This window comes from Capra hircus, chromosome 18 (assembly GCF_001704415.2).
Source record: "Capra hircus breed San Clemente chromosome 18, ASM170441v1, whole genome shotgun sequence".
Lineage (NCBI taxonomy): Eukaryota > Metazoa > Chordata > Mammalia > Artiodactyla > Bovidae > Capra > Capra hircus.
In genome coordinates, this window is record NC_030825.1 from 48,546,953 (window position 1) to 48,572,128 (window position 25,176).

Consider the following 25,176-nt stretch of genomic DNA (forward strand, 5'->3'; position numbering starts at 1 on the left):
ACCGATTTAATTGTGCAGACCTCTCACTAGCAGGCTTGAAGCCTGGGAAAAGAAGAGCCCCTCAGTCCACTCCTCCCAGTTCTCTGATCAGGTCCCATTCGGACACGCCTCCTCTCGGCCCAGGGACCCGCTGGACACGCCCCCTACCTCACGTCCCTCCTCCCGTCTTTGAGAAGTATGCGCTGCGCAAGCGCAGTCCGGCGGTCATTCCCAGAAGTCTCCCGGCCCCACCCGGCGGCTACTTTGCTTTAGGAGTTTTACGACGTGGATCCTCATGTCCCTCAGACGACCCGGTGACTTTGGCCTCTGGTTCTTTTTCCGTATCCCTTGTTGCAAACTGCGCGTGAGTGGCACCGTCTGAGGAGGAATCCAGCGTGGGTCGCCGCGGAGACGACTATGCAGACTTAGCCAGAGCCCGCGAGGGACGGTGAGTGGCGGTGGGAGTGAGGTTGCGAGAGTAGCTCAAAGCGTGGACCTCCCGAGCGCCCGCGCGTCCCCTCGGGGCTGTGGACGGTTCAGCAGCGGGGTTGGGGGGGCGCTGGTTTTCTCTCTCTTTTAGGGTGAGTGCGACTGTGAGACTTAGAGAGGTGTGCATTCGTTTGTGTGGCGGAGACACCGAGTGTGTGTCCTTTCTGTGAACGTGGATTACACAGAGCTCTTTGTCCCCGCCGCTGCTTCCAGGCTTCTCTCAAACATGTGTGTCTCCCAAAGAATGTGGACGCTGTTGGGAAATCTGTTTTTGAGTCCTGCAAGACACCTTCCAGCAAGAAAATACCTACCGGCTGCTGAGATCGGAATTTTAAAATCAAGAATTGTCCCTGAGGCCAGGGTTCTGAGAGAGCCCACTTTGTAGCGAGGGGCCTGAGAGTCTGTCCTGGTCGCTGCCCACCCTAAATTGTAAATTCCCCCATTTTTCCTCCTGCCGTCCAGAACTTTAAATAGCCTCCAGCACACTATGTGGCTCCCAAAAGTTGTATTAATAATTAAATAATGTCCAGCCGTCAAAAGGCTGTTATTGGGAGAAAAAAAAAAAATTGCTCCTGAGACAGGTTCCTACTCCGATCCTTCCTCGGATTACCCTTCCTGGAAGTTCTCTGGAGCTCATTTACACATTTGAGAATGAAATCATTTCTTGAGCTCCGATGGCAGAAACCTGCTGTGAGCCTTGATACAGATTCCACAGTCCTACTTAATTCTGGTTTTATGTATGAGATCACGGCGGATTTAGTAGCTTTGAAAGATGGAACACAATAAATGCTCAACATTGTCTTTATTGTGGTGTCATTCACCCTTCAGATTTCTATAAATCAATGACGAAAATATGAAGTTAATGTGATGAGTGCTTCTATATCAAAGGGCTAGGTGGAGCTAATTTTCCAGAGTGTTCTGATCCAGGGGTCCTTTGTGTTTGGGGGCTTACAAGGGACCAGAAAGTCTTTGTAATTGTCTAGAATTACAGCATATATTTGTAAAAATGCATTTTTCAAAGGTGTGCATAACTTTAAAAGATTAGACTTGGGTAACTGATCTGCAATGATAGATATTTATACTTTTGGATGATTTTTCACAAAATTAATGATTATACAAATGGAATGGTTAAGAAAAATCACAGGACATCCATGAATTAAAATATTATATAGATAATAAAATTCCTGTTCATAAGAATTAGTCATTACAAGAAAAAAATGGCTATGATCTAATGTTGAGCAATCTTAGTATAGTTATAAAACAGTAGTCAAGAAAATTGAAATCAGCAGCTCATTTTAAAAAGAATTTTGTAAAAACTTTTGCAAGGATTGTAGACAAAATGATATTGGTTTTTTAGAGAAGAATGAGTGTTCAGCTACATTTACTGAGCATTTTCTATGTACACAGAACTTTTCTATCTCTTTGGTATACATGTTCACATTAATTTGTGAAGGCAGTTTCCCTTTCCGTTGATGTTAGAGTGCTTACCGTGAAATGTCTCTAATTATCATCAGTGCAATACAGCTAAAGGGTATTCAGGAAGTGAATATACTTAAGTGGTATTTTAATCATGTTGAGTTTTTCATGGTAGGTCTGACACTAACAAATCTTTTTAATAAGGAAAATAAAACCTCTTTCCAAAGTCATGTCTATAAATATTTTAATACTTTGTAATACCTTTATATTTTATTTATGATAATGGAATTAATACAGGTTTACTGCCAAAAAATAAGCCTGTGTTCATTTCCTTAAGGAATTCATTGAGAAGAAAGCAAGGATAACCCATAATCTCCCTAGAGATAATCACTTTAACATTTTGATGTATATATATATATATTTTTTTATTCCATTTTTGTGTGGCTTTGTTTTGGCAGAATAAAATTGATCAAGTAAAGGAGACAAAACAGTCCAACTCATAGTTCAAAAAATCTAATCTAATCCAATAATAGACATTATACCCTGTATATGTAAGGAGAAGAGGGAATGGCAGAGAATCTTGTGTGAAAAGCATTACAAACAGTTATGCCTTTTATTTATTACAAATGTTATTTGAAACAATTACCAGGGCACTGTATTACTAAGGGAGACATCTTTTCATCTAAGTTAATAACTTAGAAGTTTGAGCTTACTTTCTGAAAAAATAACATTAATCTCTAATTTCCAGGTGTCTTGCAAGTACAAGCAATTTTTACAAACATAGTTGTTATGCTAGAAAATAAAGATAATATTTATAAATATTTATGTAAATATGTGAAGAATAAAATTGATTTCCCGGTTGTATTCTCAATTTTATCATACTATTCTTTGAACTGGTTTATGATTCTGAAAAGTTTTTCTTACTCTTTATAGCTGCTGGGGACTGAGGAAAGGCATAGTTTCTCTTTTCTTGTTTAAAAATCTCTCTTTTTTGAAATAATGATTTTATAAAGCAGAAATCTATTTTCTCAAATGTAGCTCCTAAAATTTTATTAAATATTAGAATTATAAGAAAGAGGAAGCTCAAGAAGCACAAGTTTTAATAAAACCAGGAAGCATCAGAATTAACTTTTTATAATGAAAGATTAAGGAATATGGAATGATTTTCTTCTTCAGTAATGATAGAAATTTTACATTAGTCATCATGATGTACAGTTTAGTGTGTATATGGATTATTTTGCCTAGTCTTCAAAATAGTTTTGTGTGATTTTTTATCCTTTGCTGATGAGGAAATCGGCATTGAAATGTTTTTCCTAATTTCAGTGGGATGCCACCTCCTAAATTATGCGTACCTTCTTCACTGTGCAATTCTTTTAATATTGTTTTCCATCAATTATGTGGTTTAATATCATCCTTATTAAGAATAGCATGGCATAAATGTCACAATATAGCAGACTATAATATATTTAACCTGTTTGCTTGCAGTGAGATTTTCATGTTTTTAATTGTGGACCATCAAAAATTACTCTCTGATGAACATCCTTGTGTATATACTTTGTAAATTTATATAGTTATTTCCTTTAAAATTTTTTGAAAAGTGGTGTTTTGTAGTAAAAAAAAATCATACTTCTTTTAATTGTTTAAAATATGCCAGACCTGGAAAGTATAATATTTGAGGTAATGCAGTTACTAAAAAGACATAATTGCTTCTATCAGAGTACTTATAATCTGTGAAGGAATTTAAAATCTGAATAGGAATAGGGCTTCCCTGGTGATTCAGTGGTTAAGAATCCACCTGGCAATACAAGAGACATAGGTTCAATCCCTGGTCCAGGAAAATTCCCACATGCCTCGGAGCAACTAAGCCCGTGTGCCACAACTACTGAGCTTGTGCTCTAGGGCTTTGCAAGCCACAGCTACTGAAGCTCGTGCACCCTAGAGCCCAGGCTCCACAACAAGACAAGCCATTGCAGTGAGAAGCCCGCACATCGCAACTAGAGAATAGCCCCTGCTTGCTGCAACTAGAGAAAAGCCAGTGCCACAGCGAAGACTCAGCACAGCCAAAAACAAATAAATTAATTAAAAAAAAGACAATCTGAATAAATCTGAATAGGGATAATTATAAGGTAGTATGTGATAAAGGCCACTGGTGAGAGTTAAGTGACCTGCCTAAAGGAGACATCTGGGTGACTGTAGTGACAGTAAGAATATAAACAAGTAATACTGAGCGCATGGGATCTGTATAGCAATATAAGTGGATATTTTTATCTTGTAGACTTCATTCTAGTATGAGATGTATAGCAAAATTATAGGTAAAATAATACAGCAGCTTTCTGGAGGGTATCATGACAAAACTGACTGGTTCAGAAACAAAAATTCTTTTGTCAAAAAGATCTGAAATAAAGATGCATTGAGACTGTCATCAGTTCACAAAAGAGATTACTCAGGGACTGTTCCCAAGTTTTTTGTAGCCAAAATTCCAACATAACTGAGAAAAAAGTATAAAATAAGATATTAGGATCCAGAGGTAACAAAAGCCATTTAGTAAAATAATGTGAATTTAAAGAACAAAGAACTTTTGGGAAGTCTTCACCTTAAGTTAAAAAAAATCTTTCAAATTCCTATGTCAGTTGTTACAATGATTATGAAGTAACTTTTAAAAAAAAACAAGATCTAAGCAAAAAGATAGGGATTGCTCATGTCAAATTCTGATCATGGCAAAGGTATATTTTATGTCTTCAGTAGTCTTATTTGATTGTTTCATGTATGGACTAAAAACAATTGAATACGCAGTGATTCATTTCTAAAGCCATCCCCACAAAAACAAACAATGCAAAAACAACCAAAAATATAAGAGCTCTTAGTATGTAGACATACAAATTTCTGGACATTTCTATCTTCTGTTTTATGATTATCTGTCATTCTTTTCTCTGTATTGATTAATATGCTGCTATATTTTATAAATAGAAATATTAGTTAAATTGACTTTTCTATTGATGTAACTGAAACATTTTCCACTTCGTTAAATATTCTTCCCAATTTAACATTTAATGACTACTTAGTATTCTAGTATATTGTTGGTCTGTCATATATTTAACTAATAAGCTCTGCTGGACTTAGAATGCTGAATATTTCTTGTCCATCTCTAATATTTTGATCAACTGCAACCACTTTCAAGGCCACAAAAGAGGTTTTAATTTGGATTACATAGCCTTTTTTATGTCTTGAAGTTCGCAATGGAAAGAGGAAGATCTGCTTAGAGCAGGACACAGCTGCCCAATCTCAGGTTCATATCAATCTGATCACAATGGTACATTGGTCAGAAAATTTTCTACTGAAGTATCTGGGTCTGGGTTTCAGTGCAGAAATGACTCTGCAGCTGAGGCCTCTGGGAAATGAGTGAGGAATGCATTTGTCCAGAATCCTAACTTACCCAAGTTGTGTGTGATGGGAAGTGATTAGGAATCTGGAATAGAAGAGCATAAATGGTGATATTAACTGACGCCCAGTGTGGAAACTAAAGCACATCTGAAAGTCTTTCTCTTCTCCCAGGTCTGGGTTTTCTGGACTCGGCTTTTCTGATAGAGAAGCCCAGAGGACTGATCAGCTTTTACAGGTCTAAAACCATGGCCCATGTAAGTTAATATTTCTCTTCTTGTTGAAATATGTGTGTGTTTTTTAGGTCATGTAAGCATTTTCATTAATTTTCCTGAAGTTTCCTAAGAGAAAGTTTGCTCAAATAACCTGTTTCCTAAAAAATAAATAACCTGTTTCCTAACTATTGTTCCAGAGAAATATGAGGTCAGATGACTTAGCATTGTCTCTGTTTGGCCCATTCGAAACTAGCATTCATATAATTATTTCCCAGATTATTCAGTATATTTTAAGTGCCCATTTTTCAATTAAGGCCAGTGATGGAATAATGGAGCTTAAAGCTCCTTGAAGTAAAGATTTATGCTGTGCAGGTCAGATTTGTAGTTTGGAAATAGAGACAGTTCAGTTCAGTCACTCACTCGTGTCCGACTCTTTGCGACCCTGTGGACTGCAGCACGCCGGCCTCCCTGACCATCACCATCACCAAGTCCTGGAGCCTGCTCAAACTCATGTCCATCAAGTCGGTGATGCCATCCAACCATCTCATCCTCTGTTGCCCCTTCTCCTGTCTTCAGTCTTTCCCAGCTTCAGGGTCTTTTCAAATGAGTCAGTTCTTCACATCAGGTGGCAAAAGTATTGGAGTTTCAGCTTCAGCATCACTCCTTCCAATGAATATTCAGGACTGATTTCCTTTAGGAGATAGAGATAGTGGTTCCATTTAACTATACATGGTAAGACTTTGATCTTTTCCACAGATGTGAGATTTCCGTAGATGCGGTGGAATTTATCGTTGAATGACCTGAATCTTAATGTGGTATGAAATTCTTGCTTTCTGTGGATTAGGTTATGATTGGGGCTTTTAAGATGGCAGTCATAGATTTGCTAGGAAAGCCATGAGACATAAATACTAAGGCTATTTTGTTGTTGAATGAGACATGCTATGTTTGTGTAACATCTGTATAATTGACCAGCCTTCTTCAGTATCATTTAAGTCAAATGAGTTATCTTTTACTGCATAATTAATTAATCTGTATCTTAAAGCAGCAAACATTTATCTCACAGTTTCAGTCATTCAAATATTTGGATGTGGCTTAGCTTGACTCTTCTGCTCTGGGTCTTTTATAGGGTTATCAATGTGTTGGTCAGGTTTGCAGTCATTTTAAAGCCCAACTTTGAGTGGATCTGCGTCCAAGCTCACTGGTGTGGTTGTTGACTTGATGCAGTTCTCATGGCTGTTGGATTGAGGGCCTCACTTCCTCAGTAGCTGTTGACTGGCAGCTGTTCTTGGTTTATTGTTATGTGGGCCTCTCCTTAGAGCAGCTCACAACATGGTAGCTGGCTTCCACAGAGTGAGCAAGTGAGACTGCAAGAGAGAATAAGCAGTGTGGAAATCATAGTTTTTTATAAGCTAACGTTGAACATGACATTCCATCACTTTTCTCTATTCTATTCTATCAGAAATAATTCTCTCACTGGGTTCAGCCCACATTCAAAAGGAGAGGATTACATGAGGACATAAATTCCAGGAAATGGAGATTATTGGTAGTCAATAAAGTTACCTGCCACTCAGAATAAGGAAAACAGTCAGTGAGAAATGGTAGATGACAGCAACAATGCATATCATTATATGTAGTTGGTGAAAATAGGACCTTAGAATTGTGGAAAACTTTCCAAATGTTGTGTATCTAATTGTGTAAATGATTAAATCTGATTTACTTATAAAATACAATGTTGTATACCAAAATAATACATGGATTTCTTGAACAAAGCAAAAATGCTTATGGCAATATCTGACATAATGGAGTGCTTCATGCATATTTCAAATCCTAAAAGATGATGCTGTTAAAGTGCTGCAGTCAATATGCCAGCAAATCTGGAAAACTCAGCAGTGGCCATAGGACTGGAAAAGGTCAGTTTTCATTTCAATCCCAAAGAAGGGCAATGCCAGAGAATGTTCAAACTACCGCAAAATTGCACTCATTTCACATGCTAACAAAGTAATGCTCAAAATCCTCCAAGCTAGGCTTCAACGATATGTGAACCGAGAACTTCCAGATATACAGGCTGGATTTAGAAAATGCAGAGGAACCAAAGATCAAATTGCCATCCATTGGATCATAGCAAAAGCTAGAGAATCTAGAAAAACATCTACTTCTTCTTCATTGACTACGCTAAAGATTTTGTATGCTGCTGCTGCTGCTAAGTCACTTCAGTCGTGTCCGACTCTATGACCGCATAGACGGTAGCCCACCAGGCTTCCCTGTCCCTGGGATTCTCCAGGCAAGAACACTGGAGTGGATTGCCATTTCCTTCTCCAGTGTGTGAAAGTGAAAAGTGAAAGTGAAGTTGCTCAGTCGTGTCTGACTCTTAGTGACCCCATGGACTGCAGCCTACCAGGCTCTTCCGTCCATGGGATTTGCCAGGCAAGAGTACTGGAGTGGGATGCCATTGCCTTCTCTGAAAGATTTTGTATAGATCACAATAAACTGTGCAAAATTCTTAAAGAGATGGAAATACCAGACCACCTTACCTGCCTCCTGCAAAACCTGTATTCAGGTCAAGAAGCAACAACAGTTAGAACTAGACATGGAACAATGGACTGCTTCAAAATTGGGAAAGGAGTATGACAAGACTGTATATTGTCACCCTGCTTACTTAACTTATATACAGAGTACGTCATGCGAAATGCCAGGCTAGGTGAAGCACAAGATGGAATCAAGAATGCCAGAAGAAATACCGGTAACTTCAGATATGCAGATAACACCACCTTGCAGAAAGTGAAGAAGAAATAAAGAGCCTCTTGATGAAGGGGAAAGAGGAGAGTGAAAAAGCTGGCTTAAAACTCAGCATTAAAAAAAAAAAGATTGTGGCATCCAGTGCCATCACTTCATGGCAAATAGATGGAGGAACAATGGAAGTAGTAACAGACTTTATTTTTGTGGGCTACAGGATCACTGTAGACGGTGACAACAGTCATGAAATTAAAAGATACTTGTTCTTTGGAAGAAAAGCAATGACAAACTTACATAGCATATTAAAAAGCAGAGACATTACTTTGCTGACAAATGTCCATCTAATCAAAGCTATGGTTTTTCCAGTAGTCATGTGTGAATGTGAGAGCTGGATAGTAAAAAAGGCTGAGTGACAAAGAATTGACAACCTTCAAACTGTGGTGCTGGTGAAGACTCTGAGAGTCCCTTGGACTGCAAGGAGATCAAACCTGTCATTCCTAAAGGAAATCAACCCTGAATATTCATTGGAAGGAATGATGCTGAAGCTGAAGCTCCAGTACTTTGGCTACCTGATGCGAAGAGCTGATTCATTGGAAAAGACCCTGATGCTGGGAAAGACTGAAGGCAGAAGGAGAAGGGGGTGACAGAGGATGAGATGGTTGGATCGCATCACCAACTCAGTGGACATGACTTTGAGCAAACTCCGGGAGATGGTGAAGGAGAGAGAAGCCTGGCGTGCTGCAGTCCGTGGGATCACAAGGAGTTGGACATGACTGAGTGACTGAACAACAATGCTTGAAGGAAATCTTTAATTTTACCCAGTTTTCTAAAATTTGAAGAAATATTTATTGAGAATTTTTGAGGCAGATACTATTTGAACATTATTCTTGTGTAGGCTTTTTAATTTAGGAGGGAAACATTATTATTTTGTCCATTTCCAAATGGTTCAGATATTTAGAAGTATCCAGAGTATGGAAGACATTCGACCTGTGTCAGCAGGCTTCTTAAAAAATACATATACATTGTGCTTCAGTCTCCTTCCACATTCTAGATTGCCAGTCTGCATGCTTTCATTTTCTCTTTTCCTGCAGAGAAGTCCATCAATTCCTCTGCTTCTACTTTCAACGTATTTTCTTTAATTTCTTCAGTGACACATGTATTTATGGTTTCAGGGATCGTTGACATTCAGTGATGTGGCCATAGGATTCTCTCAGCAGGAGTGGGAATGCCTGGACCCTGTTCAGAAGACCTTGTACCGGGATGTGATGATGGAGAACTATGGTAACTTGGTCTCATTGGGTACGTTCATCAACCTCAAATAATTTAGGTTAATTTAGAATCTGCTGTATAGGCTATGTATTTTTTCCACTGTGATTTGCAGGCTGCCTTTCAAGAAACTAACTAAATTTGTTTTTCCTCCTCCCCAAAAAGTGGCTGAGCTTTGTCAGGTTAGAAATGGCAGCACCATTAAATACCTTAATCTTCTCTATCCTTCAATCATATTTATATCTCCATGTGTTCTCTTTTTGTATTTGCATCTCTTCCATAATGACCAAGCAGCTAAATTAGAAATTTGTGGCATATATTGTACAACATGGTCAAAGGATTGAAGTTTTTTTGTTCATTTGTGTTCCAAATTGCTCTAATACTTCATTTTATGATTTGAAACAGTTTTAGGGATATTAGCTTATCACAGGGCCCTGAATTGCTCTCAGAGCCTCCACAGTTTGTATGATAATGGGTTGGATAATTGGAATTTATTTAAAATTGTACCAAACGCAGTTCATTTCCTAAAACAAAAGTCTTCATCTGATTTGCTGTTGAAAGTTGTGATTGGTGAAAATTAAATTCAAAATGGAATGACTATCTTATAGCTGTCTTTTCTTGTGTCCTCTAGTGATGCTAGAGCATAAGAATAAAGTTAATAGTTAACATTTTGATTACTGTGCAGTAATCATTATTCTAGGTACATTATGTGATTTAACTTATTAAAATAACTTGAGTATTAACTGAGTTAATTCCCCCAACAGTACTGTTATCCCCATTTTATAAAGGAGAATACTGAGGTGCATTGGGTTTAAATGAATTGTTCAAGTTATGCCAGGCTTCAGAGTATCTTTTTAACCACATTATGCTTGATCTCTAGAGTTAGAAGACATATGAGTTTGAATTTTAAACATAGCAAAACAAAAACTTTACCTTACCAACTGATCTCTTGTTCTTTAATTCTCTCATTCTTCTCTAAAATAGTTGATATTATTATGATCTTTTATAATCTTAATTATAATTTTAATCTAGACTAGTCGCAATTTATTTTTCCATCCTGTGGCATTCTTTTTTCTTTAAAGCAGGCCATTCCATTTCTAAGCCAAATGTAATTACCTTACTGGAGCAAGGAAAAGAGCCCTGGATAGTTGTGAGAGAAGAAACAAGAAGTTGGTGTACAGGTAAGAGCCAGTCAGGCAGAAGTCATTTGTGTAAGTGGTAGCCCAGGCGGTATGTACTTGGTAAACATATCCCTGAAACATTAGTTGAAAGCTCCCCTCTCAGTGATGTATGCTAAGTTGCTTCAGTTGTGTCCAACTCTTTGCGACCCCGTGAACTGTAGCTCACCAGGATCCTCTGTCCATGGCATTTCTGAGCCAAGATTACTGGAATGGGTTACCATATCCTTCTCCAGGGGATCTTCCTGACCCAGGGATCAAACCTGAGTCTCCTGCATTGCAGGCGGATTCTTTACCGACTGAGCCACCAGGGAAACCCAGTAACTGCATGTTTAACAATCTTAGAAAGTTTACATTGCTCCATTCCACTTACTCCATATCCTTTTCAACACTTGATCTTGTCAGTCCCTTAAATTCTAGATACTATACTTGGTATGTAGTAGTACCTTAGTGGTTTTAATTTATACCATGATGACTAATCCTGAGTTTCTTTCATTTACTGATCATTCATATTTTTAGGAGTATTTGTTCAAATCTTGACCCATTTGAAATCATTATTTTCTTACACTTGAGGGGTAACTGTTCTTTATTTTGCAACAGAAGGAAGTTGTTTTGGAACATTAAAAATATTTTCCCCACAATTTGTCTTACCTATTTTATTAATATCTTAGAAGGAGTTTTAAAATTTTTATATATCCAATTTATCAAATTCCTCTTTTATGATTTTTTTTGGGGTATACTATAAAAGAAATCTTTGTCTGCCCCAAGGTGGCAAAGTTTTGTCCCTATTTTTTCTTGACCTTTTTTAAGTTTTGCTTTTACATTTAGTTCTGTATTCATTTTGAGTTAATTTTTTATTACAGTGTGAGTAGGGTTCAGGACTAATGGTTTTCCTATGGATACAGTTATTCTAGCACTGTTTTTTAAAAAGGAATTTCCTTTCCCTTTTGGATTGCTTTGGCACCCCGTTGGGTTATGTGTGTGTGTGTCTATTTCTGGTCTCTATTATGTTCTTCATGTTGGCATAGAAAGTGAGAATCTTGAGGTAGATTTTTAAATTTGTAACCTTTGTTGAATTGAGGTAGTTTTCTTTGGTTCCTAGTTTGCTGCTTTCTTTTTTGTTGTTGTTTGTTTTTGCTATGAATGGGCGTTCAGTTTTGCCAAATGTTTTATCTGAGTCTATTATAATTTTTTTTCAAAACTTGACATTTCCTGTGTCCCCTCATAATCCTTCCTTTTCTGTCTCCTTCTGACTTCCCTAGGTAAGCACTGATCTACTTTCTACTTTCTATCACAATTGAGTTGATTGCATTTTCTATAGTTTTATATAAACATGATAGTGTAAAGTTTTTCATCTTCCTTTAGTCAGCGTAATTATGTTGAAGTTCATCATGTTGTTATTTGTATTTTACTGTGTATTACTCAGTACTACACAAGTATTTGATTATACCACAGTTTGTTTCTTCATTATTTGTTGATGGACATTTTTGGGTGTTAGCAATGACAAATTAAGATGCTGTAGATATTTGTTTACAAGTTTTTGAATGGACATATGCTTTCGTTTCTTTAGGATAAATACCGAGCAGTTGAATGCCTGGATTATATGGGACATGTATGATTAAATATGTAAGACTTAAAATTCATTTATTTTTGGCTATGCTGGGTCCTCGTTGGGGCTCAAGGGCTTTCTCTAGTTGCAGCAAGTGGGGGCTACTCTCTAGTTGCAGTGTGTGGCTTCTCATTGTAGTGGCTTCTGTTGTTGCAGAGCATGGGCTCTGGGGTGCGGGTTTCAGTAGTTGTGACTCACAGGCTTAGTTGCCTGGTGGCATGTGGAATCTTCTTGGATCAGGGATCGTACTTGTGTCCCCTGCTTTGGCAGGTGGATTCTTAACCACTGGATCACCAAGGAAGTCCAAGATTTTAAATTTAGATAAATAAATTAAAAAATAAATTTAGATAAATAAGATTATAAATTTAAATTTGTAAGAAACTTTTTTAGAGTTTTTATACCATTTCACATCTCCACCAGCTCTTAAGAGAAGGTGGATCCTCCATATCTTGTGAACAACTGGTCTGATCAGTCTTTTTAATTTTGGCCTTTCAAATAAGTATATAGTGGCATTTTCTTGTGGCTTAAATCTGATTCTCTGTAATGGCTCTTCTTTACTGTTTCTTTGGTGCAGTAAATCTTTTCTCTGTTTTCTTATTGAACTTGTAAGTTACTTTCCACATTCTACATTAAAATATAGTCTTTTTTAATATTCTCTTTTTTATTGTGATTTTTCCTTTCATTCTTATAGCAGTATGTTTAGAGAACAGAAGTTTTTAACTTTCACACAATTGAGTTTACCTGTTTATTCTTTATGAATCATGACTTTTGGTGTATCTAAGAATTCTCTTTGCTGTCCAAGGGACTCTTAAGAGTCTTCTCCAACACCACAGTTCAAAAGCATCAATTCTTTGGCACTCAAGCTTTCTTTATAGTCCAACTCTCACATCCATATATGACTACTGGAAAAACCATAGCTTTGACTAGACTGACCTTTGTTGGCAAAGTAATGTCTCTGCTTTTTAATATACTGTCTAGGTTGGCCATAACTTTTCTTCCAAGGGGCAAGCGTCTTTTAATTTCATGGCTGCAGTCACCATCTGCAGTGATTTTGGAGCCCCCAAAAATCAAGTCTGTCACTGTTTCCACTGTTTCCAAATCTATTTGCCATGAAGTGATGGGACCAGATGCCATGATCTTAGTTTTCTGAATGTTGAGTTTTAAACCAACTTTTCACTCTCCTCTTTCACTTTTATCAAGAGGTTCTTTAGTTCTTCTTCACTTTCTGCCATAACGGTAGTGTCATCTGCATATCTGAGGTTATAGTTATTTCTCCTGGCAGTCTTGATTCCAGCTTGTGCTCCATCCAGCCCAGCATTTCTCATGATGTACTCTGCATATAAGTTAAATAAGCAGGGTGACAATATACAGCCTTGACGTACTCCTTTCCTGATTTGGAACCAGTCTGTTGTTCCATGTTCAGTTCTAACTGTTGCTTCTAGTCCTGCGTACAGATTTCTCAGGAGGCAGGTCAGGTGGTCTGGTATTCCAACCAGTCCATCTAAAGGAAATTGGTCCTGAATATTCATTGGAAGGACTGATGCTGAAGCTAAAACTCCGATACTTTGGCCACCTGATACAAAGAACTGACTCGTTTGAAAAGACCCTAAAGCTGGGAAAGATTGAAGGCGGGAGGAGAAGGGGACGACAGAGGATGAGATGGTTGGATGGCATCACTGACTCAATGTACATGAGTTTGAGTAAACTCCGGGAGTTGGTGATGGACGGGCAGGCTTGGCATGCTGCAGTCCATGGGATCACAAAGAGTCGGATATGACTGAGCAACTGAACTTAAGAATTCTTTGCTTAGCCCAAGATCACACTTTTTTTCCCTGTTTTCTTCTGGAAGTTACACAGTTTTAACGTTCAGGTCTGTGATCCATTTTTTATTTCATTTTTATTTATAAAAGTCTGGATTAGTTTTTTCTTTTTCGGCGTATGGCTATCCCAATTGTTCCTGCATCATTTCTTTCTTCACTATTGCCTTTGAAATGATGAAAGTAAAATTTTCACATATGTATGGATCTATTTCTGATAATCTGTTCCATTGGTTATATGTCAGTTTGATGTGTCTTGCTGATTACTGTATCTTCATAAGTCTTATAATTAAGTAGTATTATTTGGTCCTTGCATTACAGTCTTTTCAAAGTTTAACTATTCTAGATCCTTTTCATTTCCTTATAAATTTTAGGATCAGCTTGTCAGTTTCATCATAGACAACAAAAATGTCTGCTAGGACTTTTTAATGAAATTACATTAAATCTATAAATCAATTCAGCAATAATTATTGACATCTTAATAATACCAAGTTTTACATCCCATGAACATGATATATCTCTCCATTTATTTATTTATTTATATTTCTCAGCTGTATTTTTTAGTTTATAGTGTACAGGTCTTCAGTTCAGTCACTCAGTTGTGTCCAACTCTTTGCGACCCCATGAACTGCAGCATGCCAGGCCTCCTCGTCTATCACCAACTCCCGGAGTTCACTCAGACTCACGTCCATCGAGTCCGTGATGCCATCCAGCCATCTCATCCTCTGTCGTCCCCTTCACTTCCTGCCCCTAATCCCTCCTAGCATCAGAGTCTTTTCCAATGAGTCAACTTTTCACATGAGGTGGCCAAAGTACTGGAGTTTCAGCTTTAGCATCAGTCCTTCCAAAGAACACCCAGGATCTATCTCCTTCAGAATGGACTGGTTGGATCTCCTTGCAGTCCAAGGGACTCTCAAGAGTCTTCTCCAACACCACAGTTCAAAAGTATCAATTCTTCGGCACTCAGCTTTCTTCACAGTCCAACTCTCACATCCATACATGACCACTGGAAAAACCATAGCCTTGACTAGACGGACCTTTGTTGGCAAAGTAATGTCTCTGCTTTTGAATCTGCTATCTAGGTTGGTCATAACTTTCCTTCCAAGGAGTAAACGTCTTACACATCTTTTTTGAGATATATTCCTCATGATATCCTATTTTTGATACTAAAGTTTTTAAAGTTTGAATTCCTGAGTGTTCTCTCATATTTATTATACACATTGGTTGTATATGCTTCAGGCTTGTTAAACTTAGTTATTATCTTCTAGTAGCTATTTTGTAAATTACATTTGACTTTCTACATGTATGATTAAGTAATCTTGATTAATGACATTTTTGTGTCTTAGCTTTTCTCCTGCATGCCTTTATTTATTTTCTTGACTTATTACACTGCCTGGAACTTCTAGTCCAGTGTTGGATAGAAGTGCTGAGGGCATAACTTTTTATTGTTCCTGATCATATGTGGTAGGCATAATTGTCTCACCATTGGATATTATGTTAGCTGTGGGTTTTTGGCAGATGATCTTTATTAGGATAAGTTCTTTTTTTCTAGTTTGCTGTAATTGTTTTTCAGATTTTCTTTAATATGAACTATATTTTAAAGTCTTTATTGAATTTGTTACAATATTGTTTCTGTTATTTATGTTACGGTTTTTTGGCTGCAATACATGTGGGATCTTAGCTTCCCGACCAGGAGTTGAACCCACACCCGCTCCATTGGAAGGCAAATTCTTAACCATTGGATCACCAAGAAAGTCCTTACTATGAGTTTTTATGAGGGACAGATATGACTTTTATTAAATGCTTAAAAAAATTTTTTTTAGACATGATCCATATGGGTTTTATAGTTAATTATATTGATGGAATTTTCAAATATTAAACCAGTCTTGTATTCCTGAGATTGATCATTGATATGGTCTGAATGTTTATATACCCCAGTATGCACATATTGAAATCCTAACTCCCAAAGATAATGGCATTTGGAGGAAAAGCCCTTGGGATTTGATTAGGGCATGAAGGTAGAGCCCTCATGAGTAGAATTAGTGTTCTTATTAAGAGTTCCCACAAAGATTCCTAAACCTCTTACATTGTATGAGAATGCATTGAGAGGGTACTGGCTATGAACTAGGAAGAAGGCCTTTCCCAGAATATGATCATACTGGTCCCTTGATCTTGGACTTCTCAGCCTTTGGAACTGTGAGAAATAAATTTCTGTGTTTATGAGCTACCCAGGGTATTTTTTGTTACAGTAGCCTAAATGGACTAAGACAGGCGTAATGTATTATCTTTTTTATATGTTGATCAATTCTGTTAAGACAGTGTTTAGTATTTTGCATATATGTTTACAAAGACTTCCCAGATGGCTCAGTGATAATCCACCTGCCAAGCAGGTTCTATCCCTTGGTCGAGAAGATTCCCTGGAGAAGAAAATGGCAACCCACTCCATTATTCTTGCCAGGTAATTCCATGGACAGAGGAGCCCGGTAGACTACAGTCCATAGGGTCACAGAGTTGGACATGACTGATCGACTAAGCATGTACACAGATATGTTTACAAGATTTTATACTGTGTAATTTTCACTTCTTACAGTGTTTTTCTCCTGTTTGGTATCACAGTAACTAGCTACCTAGAGTGATTCACTCCTCAATTTTCTGAAAGAGTTTGTTTAGAATTGGTAGTACTTCTTCACTAAGTATTTCAAACAGTTCATCAGTGAAATCACTTGTGCTTATAATTTTCTATATGGAGAGGTTTTTAAATTGTTTGTAGGTATAGTGTTTCCACACTGATTTATATCCTCATGCACATGTCATTGTTGATAAGGGTGAATGTTGTACTGATCCATACCCAAATGGGCTTCCCTGATAGCTCAGTTGGTAAAGAATCTGCCTGCAATGCAGGAGATCCAGGTTCGATCCCTGGGTTGGGAAGATCTCCTGGAGAAGGGAAAGGCTACCCATTCCAGTCTTCTGGCCTGGAGAATTCCATGCACTGTATATAGTCCATGGGGTCGCAACGAGTTGGGCACAACTGAGCGCCTTTCACTTTCACATACCCAAATACCAAATTAAGAAATCTCCTTTGCTGGCTATTTTTGTCCCAGCATTCCCCCCTTGCTTTCTAGTTTGGCAGTGCTCCCTCTCATTGTTCTTATAGCCAGAAATATTGTGGCGTTTCTGTTGGAAGTTTTGTAGCCCATGCTTACCTCACAATAGCTGGGACCTGCCCTTGAAACACAGACATGAGAGTGAGTTAAGCAAGAAACTCAGCTCAGTCTCGGCTGTTTTGTAAAGTCTTGACTCCTTTCCAAAGCCTTCCTGATTTATTTACAGCCTTAATGTAGTTAGTTTTTGTGTTTTGTCAAGTGTTAATTGTTGAAATCAGTCAGAAAGGGGCCAGGCCATAGGAACTTCATGCTGCCATACTGGTACTAGAACGTCTTCAATTAGAGTTATTTAATGATGAGAAACAGTTTTTTTCTCTTGTATCACTGCTGATTCATTGCTTTTTGTTGCATGGTTTTTACCTGTCAATCATTTTTATGCCACTATTTTTTAAATTTTTTGGCCAGGTTAAACTTTCTAAGCCTTTGAATTCTTCCTATCTTTTTGGCATAAGAGCCTAAATTTTCCCTTTGTCCAGCTATGCTGTATCCATTTTTTTAGATCTAGATATTGAGAAATTATAATACAGGTGTTAAAATATGTTTATTACTTTTTCTTTCCTGGCAGCTTTTTTTTTGTTTCTTCTGTAGCATCTGATTGATTTAGGCTTTCTCTTCTGTGGTCAGTTTTGATAAATTTTCCTAGAAAGTAATCCATACTTTCAAAAATAGTCATGTAGTATAATTCATACAAATTATACCTTATAGTTTAAATAAATTCCTGTTTCTTTTAATTCCTCTGATGGTTCTTGTTTTCCTCATATTATTAAATGTTTTTAATTGTCTTTTTTAATTGATTTATGTAACACTTCTTATAATGATTTTTTTTAAAGTACCATCTCTTTATTTATTAACGCTACTGTTTTCTAACTCATTACGTTCTACTTTTATCTTTATTTTACTTCCTCCCTCTACTTTGTTGTTTGTTGTTTATTTTTTACATATTGGGCTTCGAGTTTCAAATCACTTTTTTGTAGAGATATTAGTTTAGGTTTTCAGTTCTCTGCCTGGTGAAACAATGCCCAAGATTCAGATATGGGTTTGTTTTCTGTGTGGTCCACTTATTAGAATTCTTTTATTTTAGTTTTTTCTTCCCGTAGTGATCTAGCATTTTTCAAGAAGGCATTTTCATTTCCACATGAAAGTGCTTTTGGTTTCTAGTATTTATTAATTACCATTGTTATCAATTTTGAAACATGTTGTTAATATTCTTTCAATTTTTTATACACATACCACACCATACGCTAGTTACAAGAAAATATTTTTTGCCCTCAACTCATAGCCTCCTCATTAAACACTTTGTATTTTGATCAAGATACTTCACAGAGACTTTTATCATTCAGCCCCCAACTGCTGATTGTTTTTCATATAATTCTTGGTGCTCTTCTAGACTCTTTTGTATAATTCAAGTTCGCTCTTTTGCCCAGAGTCCCTAAATGTTCGAAATACTACATGACTTGTATGTATACCTGGTATATATCAGAGAACTGATTGACAAACTTTTCTGGGAATGACCAGAATGGTTGATGATGATGATGTGATGTTTAGTCGCTAAATTGTGTCCAACTCTTGTTACCCCCATGGACGGTAGCCTGCCAGGCTCTTCTGTCCCTAGGATTTCACAGGCAAGAATACTGGAATGGGTTGCTATTTCCATCTCCAGAAGATCTTCCCAAATAAAGGATCAAATCCATGTCTCCTGCATTGGTAGGCACATACTTTACCATCAGGGTAAAGCCTTGACCAGAATGGTTGGCCTTGGTTAAAAAGGAAAGCTCGAGAGGACCTGAGAAAAGCTATGAAGGAATGAATGAGATTGAACATCTATAAGGATGATAAATAATAAAGTGTCAGGGGAGGAGTAACTAAGCAAAGACCCTCAGTATCTTAATTAATATATATATGAAGAATAAAAAGCACATGTGGCTATGCACAGAGGGAAAGTGTCACAGTGGTGGAAATGCATATTTTTAGGGGAATTGTAATTGAAGACTGATCAGGTATAAATAATTGCTTTTTGAAATTTTATATATGTACATATTTATATTTTAGATGGAAATAGTATTTAGAGATAGCTGATACTGCCTCTCTAGGGAAAAGATTTTGCATATCATCCTAAGTCAAGTTTCAGTTACATTACACTGATAGCTTGAAATTGCCTGTGGTGGGACTGTTTACACCATAGACACTGGCAAACACTATAAATCAGGGCTGGATGTGTTAGGTGTGTGTCTTTGTAGAGCTGGTTGTTAAACATTTACCAGTACTGTACTGCATAAACTTACTTTTTCTGAGCCCTCCTTTTAAATTTTCAAGTTTTATAACTGTATTTTAGAGTTCTTTAAACCATCTTTACTGGGTGAAATTTTCAGTTTTTCTCTTAATTCTATAAAATGTTTTGTTTTGTGGTCAAAGGAACTTTTTTCTTATTTGTTTTAGATTTGGACTCAAGATATGAAATAACCAGCAATGGAAAAGCATACATTTATAAAAAACGTTCATCTCTTACTCTACCTCACAGAATTGATAATGGAGAGAAACCATATGAATGTAAGGAATGTGGGAAGGCCTTTAGTCGTCATACAGACCTAAAAGTACATCAAGTAATTCATACTGGTGAGAAACCGTATGAATGTAAGGAATGTGGGAAGGCCTTTAGTCGTTCTACAGATTTAAAAGTACATCAAGTAATTCATACTGGTGAGAAACCGTATGAATGTGAGGAATGTGGGAAGGCTTTTAGTCGTCTTACAGACTTTAAAGTACATAAGAGAATTCATACTGGTGAGAAACCCTATGAATGTGAACAGTGTGGGAAGGCTTTTAGTCGTGCCTCCAACCTTGCTCAACATGCCAGAGTTCATACTGGTGAGAAATCCTATGAATGTAAGGAATGTGGGAAAGCCTTTAGTGATGTTGGAACACTTAAAATACATCAGAGAATTCATACTGGTGAGAAACCGTATGAATGTAAGGAATGTGGGAAGGCCTTTAGTCAAGCCTCAAACCTCATACAACATGACAGGATTCATACTGGTGAAAAACCCTATGAATGTAAAGACTGCGGGAAGGCCTTTAGTCATGCTTCACATCTTGTTAGACATGAGAGAATTCATACTGGTAAGAAACCCTATGAATGTAAGGAGTGTGGGAAGGCTTTTAGGAGTAGCCATCAACTTACTATACACCATAGATTTCATACTGGTGAGAAACCGTATGAATGTGAGGCATGTGGGAAGGCCTTTAGTGTGTATGGACGACTTACTCGACATCAGAGTATTCACAGTGGTGAGAGACCTTTTGAATGTAACAAATGTGGGAAGTGCTTTAGGCTCAGTTCAAGCCTTAAAGTACACCAGAGTATTCATACTGGTGAGAAACCCTTTAGATGCCACAAATGTGGGAAGTCCTTTAGGCTTAGTTCAATGCTTAAGGTACATCACAGAATTCACACTGGAGAGAGACTTTGTGGGATATATGTATAGTAGACAGTGGAATTATACAACTTGTAATGAAGAGAATGTGAGAAGGATTTTATATGGTTCAGTTCTTAAGAGGCATCAAATAATTTAGGAACTCCTGGGAATTCAAGCAATGTTTGAAGTTTTTCAGTTATGACCCAAATACTGTTCACCTCCAGAGAATTTATATTGTACTTTATATTAACAAGTCTTTTATGGCATTTCCCTTTTGTTACTATTCACTGAGTGACCAAGCTCTTTGGCCAAGGTTGCAAAGCAGATAAGTGCCTCCAGTTCCCTGGTTGGGGAATTAAGATCCAGCAAGCCACACAGCATGGCCAAAAAAGGAAAAAAGAAAAATAACCTTCCAACAAAGAAAAGTCCTGGGCCTGGTGGCTTCACTGGTGAATTTAAACAAGAACTAATACCAGTCTTTCTCAAACTTTTCAAAAAAGTTGAAGAGGAGGGAATACTTCCTAACTGATTCTGTGAGACCAGCACAACCCTGTTAACAAAACTACTAAAAAACCACTACAGTAAAGAAAACTACAGAACAATGTCTCTTATGATCATTTATTCATAATTCAAAAATCCTCAACAAAATACTAGCAAACAGAATTCTGCAGCATATTAAAAGGATTATACACAATCACCAAATGAATTTATTCCTAGAATGCAAGCATGGTTCATCATATGAAAGTTCACCAATGTAATATGGCACATCAGCAAAATGAAGGAAAAAAACATGATCATGTCAACTGATACAAAAAAAGGATTTGACAAAATTCAACACCCCTTTATAATAAAAACACTCAACAAAATAGGAATAGAAGGAAATCATCTCCATTGTAACAAAAGGTATATATGAAATTATCTCCACATAGTAAAAGCTATATGAAAGACCAGTAGGAAGCATCAGTTCAGTTCAGTCGCTCAGTCGTGTCCGACTCTTTGCGACCCCTTGAATCACAGCACGACAGGCCTCCCTGTCCATCTGTCCATCACCAGTTCCTGGAGTTCACCCAAACTCATGTCCATCGAGTCGGTGATACCATCCAGCCATCTCATCCTCTATCGTCCCCTTCTCCTCCTGCCCCCAATCCCTCCCAGCATCAGAGTCTTTTCCAGTGAGTCAGCTCTTCACATGAGGTGGCCAAAGTGCTGGAGTTTCAGCTTTAGCATCATTCCTTCCAAAGAAATCCCAGGGCTGATCTCCTTCAGAATGGACTAGTTGGATCTCCTTGCAGTCCAAGGGGCTCTCAAGAGTCTTCTCCAACACCACAGTTCAAAAGCATCAATTCTTTGGTGCTCGGCTTTCTTCACAGTCCAACTCTCTCATCCATACATGACCACTGGAAAAACCATAGCCTTGAGTAGACAGACCTTTGTTGGCAAAATAATGTCTCTGCTTTTGAATCTGCTATCTAGGTTGGTTATAACTTTCCTTCCAAGGAGTAAGCGTCTTTTAATTTCATGGCTACAGTTACCATCTGCAGTGATTTTGGAGCCTAGAAAAATAAAGTCTGACGCTGTTTCCACTTTTCTCCATCTATTTCCCATGAAGTGATGGGGCCAGATGCCATGATCTTAGTTTTCTGAATGTTGAGCTTTAAACCAACTTTTTCACTCTCCTCTTTCATCAAGAGGCTTTTAAGTTCCTCTTCACTTTCTGCCATAAGGGTGGTGTCATATGCATATTTGAGGTTATTGATATTTCTCCTGCCAGTCTTGATTCCAGCTTGTACTTCTTCCACCCCAGCGTTTCTCATGATGTACTACTCTGCATAAAAGTTAAATAAGCAGGGTGACAATATACAGCCTTGACGTACTCCTTTTCCTATTTGGAACCAGTCTGTTCCATGTCCACTTCTAACTGTTGCTTCCTGACCTGCATATAGGTTTCTCAAGAGGCAGGTCAGGTGGTCTGGAATTCCCATCTCTTTCAGAATTTTCCACAGTTTATTGTGATTCACACAGTGAAAGGCTTTGGCATAGTCAATAAAGCAGAAGTAGATGTTTTTCTGGAACTCTCTTGCTTTTTCAATGATCCAGCAGATGTTGGCAGTTTGATCTCTGGTTCTTCTGCCTTTTCTAAAACCAGCTTGAGCATCTGGAAGTTCATGGTTCACATATTGCTGAAGCCTGACTTGGAGAATTTTGAGCATAATACTTGATAAAAGATTTTTATCTAACATCAAGAAACAAGGCAAGCATGTCTGCTTGTACCACTTCTATTCAACACAGCACTGAAAGGTCACAGCAGATCATTATGCAAGAAAAACAAAGGCATCCAAATTGGAGAGGAAAAAGTAAAACGATCTCTGTTAATAGGTGACATGATATTGTATGTAGAAAACCCTTGCTTTTTCCCTGGTGTGATTCCGTCCTGTGCGGCTGCTGGTTTGAATAGTAGTCATTTAATTCCGTCCGGCTTCTCTCCCACATAAGTGCGTGCCGCCAACCCATGGAGGATTCAATGGACATGGACATGAGCCCCCTGAGGCCCCAGAACTATCTTTTCGGTTGTGAACTAAAGGCTGACAGAGATTATCACTTCAAGGTGGATAATGATGAAAATGAGCACCAGTTATCTTCAAGAACGGTCAGTTTAGGGGCTGGAGCAAAGGATGAGTTACACATTGTTGAAGCAGAGGCGATGAATTATGAAGGCAGTCCAATTAAAGTAACACTGGCAACTTTGAAAATGTCTGTACAGCCAACGGTTTCTCTTGGGGGCTTTGAAATTACACCACCTGTGGTCTTACGGTTGAAGTGTGGTTCAGGGCCTGTGCATATCAGTGGACAGCACTTAGTAGCTGTGGAGGAAGATGCAGAGTCAGAAGAAGAGGAGGAGGAGGAGGAGGTGAAACTCCTAAGTATATCTGGAAAGCGTTCTGCCCCTGGAAGTGGTAGCAAGGTTCCCCAGAAAAAAGTAAAGCTTGCTGCTGATGAAGATGATGATGACGATGACGATGATGAAGACGATGATGCTGATGACGATTTTGATGAGGAAGTTGAAGAAAAAGCTCCAGTAAAGAAATCTGTACGAGATACTCCAGCCAAAAATGCACAAAAATCAAACCAAAATGGAAAAGACTCAAAACCATCAACACCAGGATCAAAAGGTCAAGAATCCTTCAAAAAACAGGAAAAAACACCTAAAACACCAAAAGGACCTAGCTCTGTAGAAGACATTAAAGCAAAAATGCAAGCAGGTATAGAAAAAGGTGGTTCCCTTCCCAAAGTGGAAGCCAAGTTTATCAATTATGTGAAGAATTGTTTCCGGATGACTGACCAGGAGGCTATTCAAGATCTCTGGCAGTGGAGGAAGTCTCTTTAAGAAAATAGTTTAAACAGTTTGTTAAAAATTTTCCGTCTTATTTCATTTCTGTAACAGTTGATATCTGGCTGTCCTTTTTATAATGCAGAGTGAGAACTTTCCCTACCGTGCCTGATAAATGTTGTCCACGTTCCATTGCCAAGAATGTGTTGTCCAAAATGCCTGTTTAGTTTTTAAAGATGGAACTCCACCCTTTGCTTGGTTTTAAGTATGTATGGAATGTTATGATAGGAATAGTAGTAGTGGTGGTGGTCAGACAGATGGGAATGGTGGGGAGACAAATATACATGTGAAATAAACTTAGTATTTTAATAATAATAATAAAAAGAAAACCCTTAAGACTACAAAAGAAATCTGTTAGATTTGGTAAATGAACTCAGCAAAGTTTCAGGATGCAAAGTCAACATGTAAAAATCAGTTGCATTTCTGTACATTAACAACAAAAGGAATTTCAAAAACAAGTCCATTTATAATAGCATCAAAAAGGATGAAATAGTGAAATTAACCAAGGAAGTAAAAGTGCAATGAAAGCTACAAAATCAATTACAGAAGACAAATAAATGAAGAAACATCCCATGTTCATAGATTAGAAGACAATGTTATTAAAATGCCAGTGCTACCCAAAGCAATCTACAGATTCAGAGCAATCCCAATCAAAATCCCAATGATGATTTTTGCAGAAATACAGAAACCCACCCTGAAATTCAAATGGAATCTCAAAAGGACCTCTAGTAGCCAAAATAATCTTGAACAAATCTAGAGGACTCACATTTCCTGATTTCAAAACTTACTATGAAACTTTAGTAATCAAAACAGGGTGGTATTTGCATAAAGACAGACATATCCATAAGTGGAATAGAATAGAGAGCCCATAAGTAAACCCTTACATATATAGTCAAGTGATTTTGACAAAGCTGCCAAGACCATTCAATGAGGAAAGTATCCTTTTTCAACAAATAGAGCTGGGAAAACTGGATGTCTACACTGAAAAGAATGAAGCTGGACCCTTACCTAATGTCATGTACAACAACTATCTCAAAATAGACTGAGGACCTAAACACAAGACTTAGAACCTTTAGAATGAAACAGGAAAAAACCTTCATGACATTGGATTTGGCAGTGTTTTCTTGG

At 37.7% G+C, this 25,176-nt stretch overlaps 2 protein-coding genes across 3 annotated transcripts; both read left to right on the forward strand.

Annotated features, from left to right (window-relative positions):
• LOC102174867 (zinc finger protein 607) lies at positions 217-21,705 on the forward strand. Of its 2 annotated transcripts, none has more exons than XM_018062305.1 (5): positions 217-427; positions 5,437-5,519; positions 9,383-9,509; positions 10,559-10,657; positions 19,684-21,705. In XM_018062305.1, the coding sequence occupies exons 2-5, from the start codon at positions 5,511-5,513 to the stop codon at positions 20,727-20,729; spliced, it is 1,281 nt and encodes a 426-aa protein (XP_017917794.1). In that variant the 5' UTR covers positions 217-427; positions 5,437-5,510; the 3' UTR covers positions 20,730-21,705. The 2 variants fall into 2 exon arrangements, with proteins under 2 accessions (XP_017917794.1, XP_017917795.1); XM_018062306.1 differs by having other exon boundaries at positions 10,562-10,657.
• On the forward strand, positions 22,855-24,146 carry LOC102176453 (nucleophosmin). Its single transcript, XM_018062307.1, has one exon. The coding sequence runs from the start codon at positions 23,170-23,172 to the stop codon at positions 24,043-24,045; it is 876 nt and encodes a 291-aa protein (XP_017917796.1). The 5' UTR covers positions 22,855-23,169; the 3' UTR covers positions 24,046-24,146.

Coding starts and splice junctions, on each gene's coding strand:
- LOC102174867 (XM_018062305.1), top strand. Junction 9,510..10,558: donor TGGTAACTTGGTCTCATTGG/GTACGTTCATCA, acceptor TTTTCTTTAAAG/CAGGCCATTCCATTTCTAAG. Junction 10,658..19,683: donor AACAAGAAGTTGGTGTACAG/GTAAGAGCCAGT, acceptor TATTTGTTTTAG/ATTTGGACTCAAGATATGAA.
- LOC102176453 (XM_018062307.1), top strand. CDS start 23,170: ATGGAGGATTCAATGGACATGGACATGAGCCCCCTGAGGCCCCAGAAC.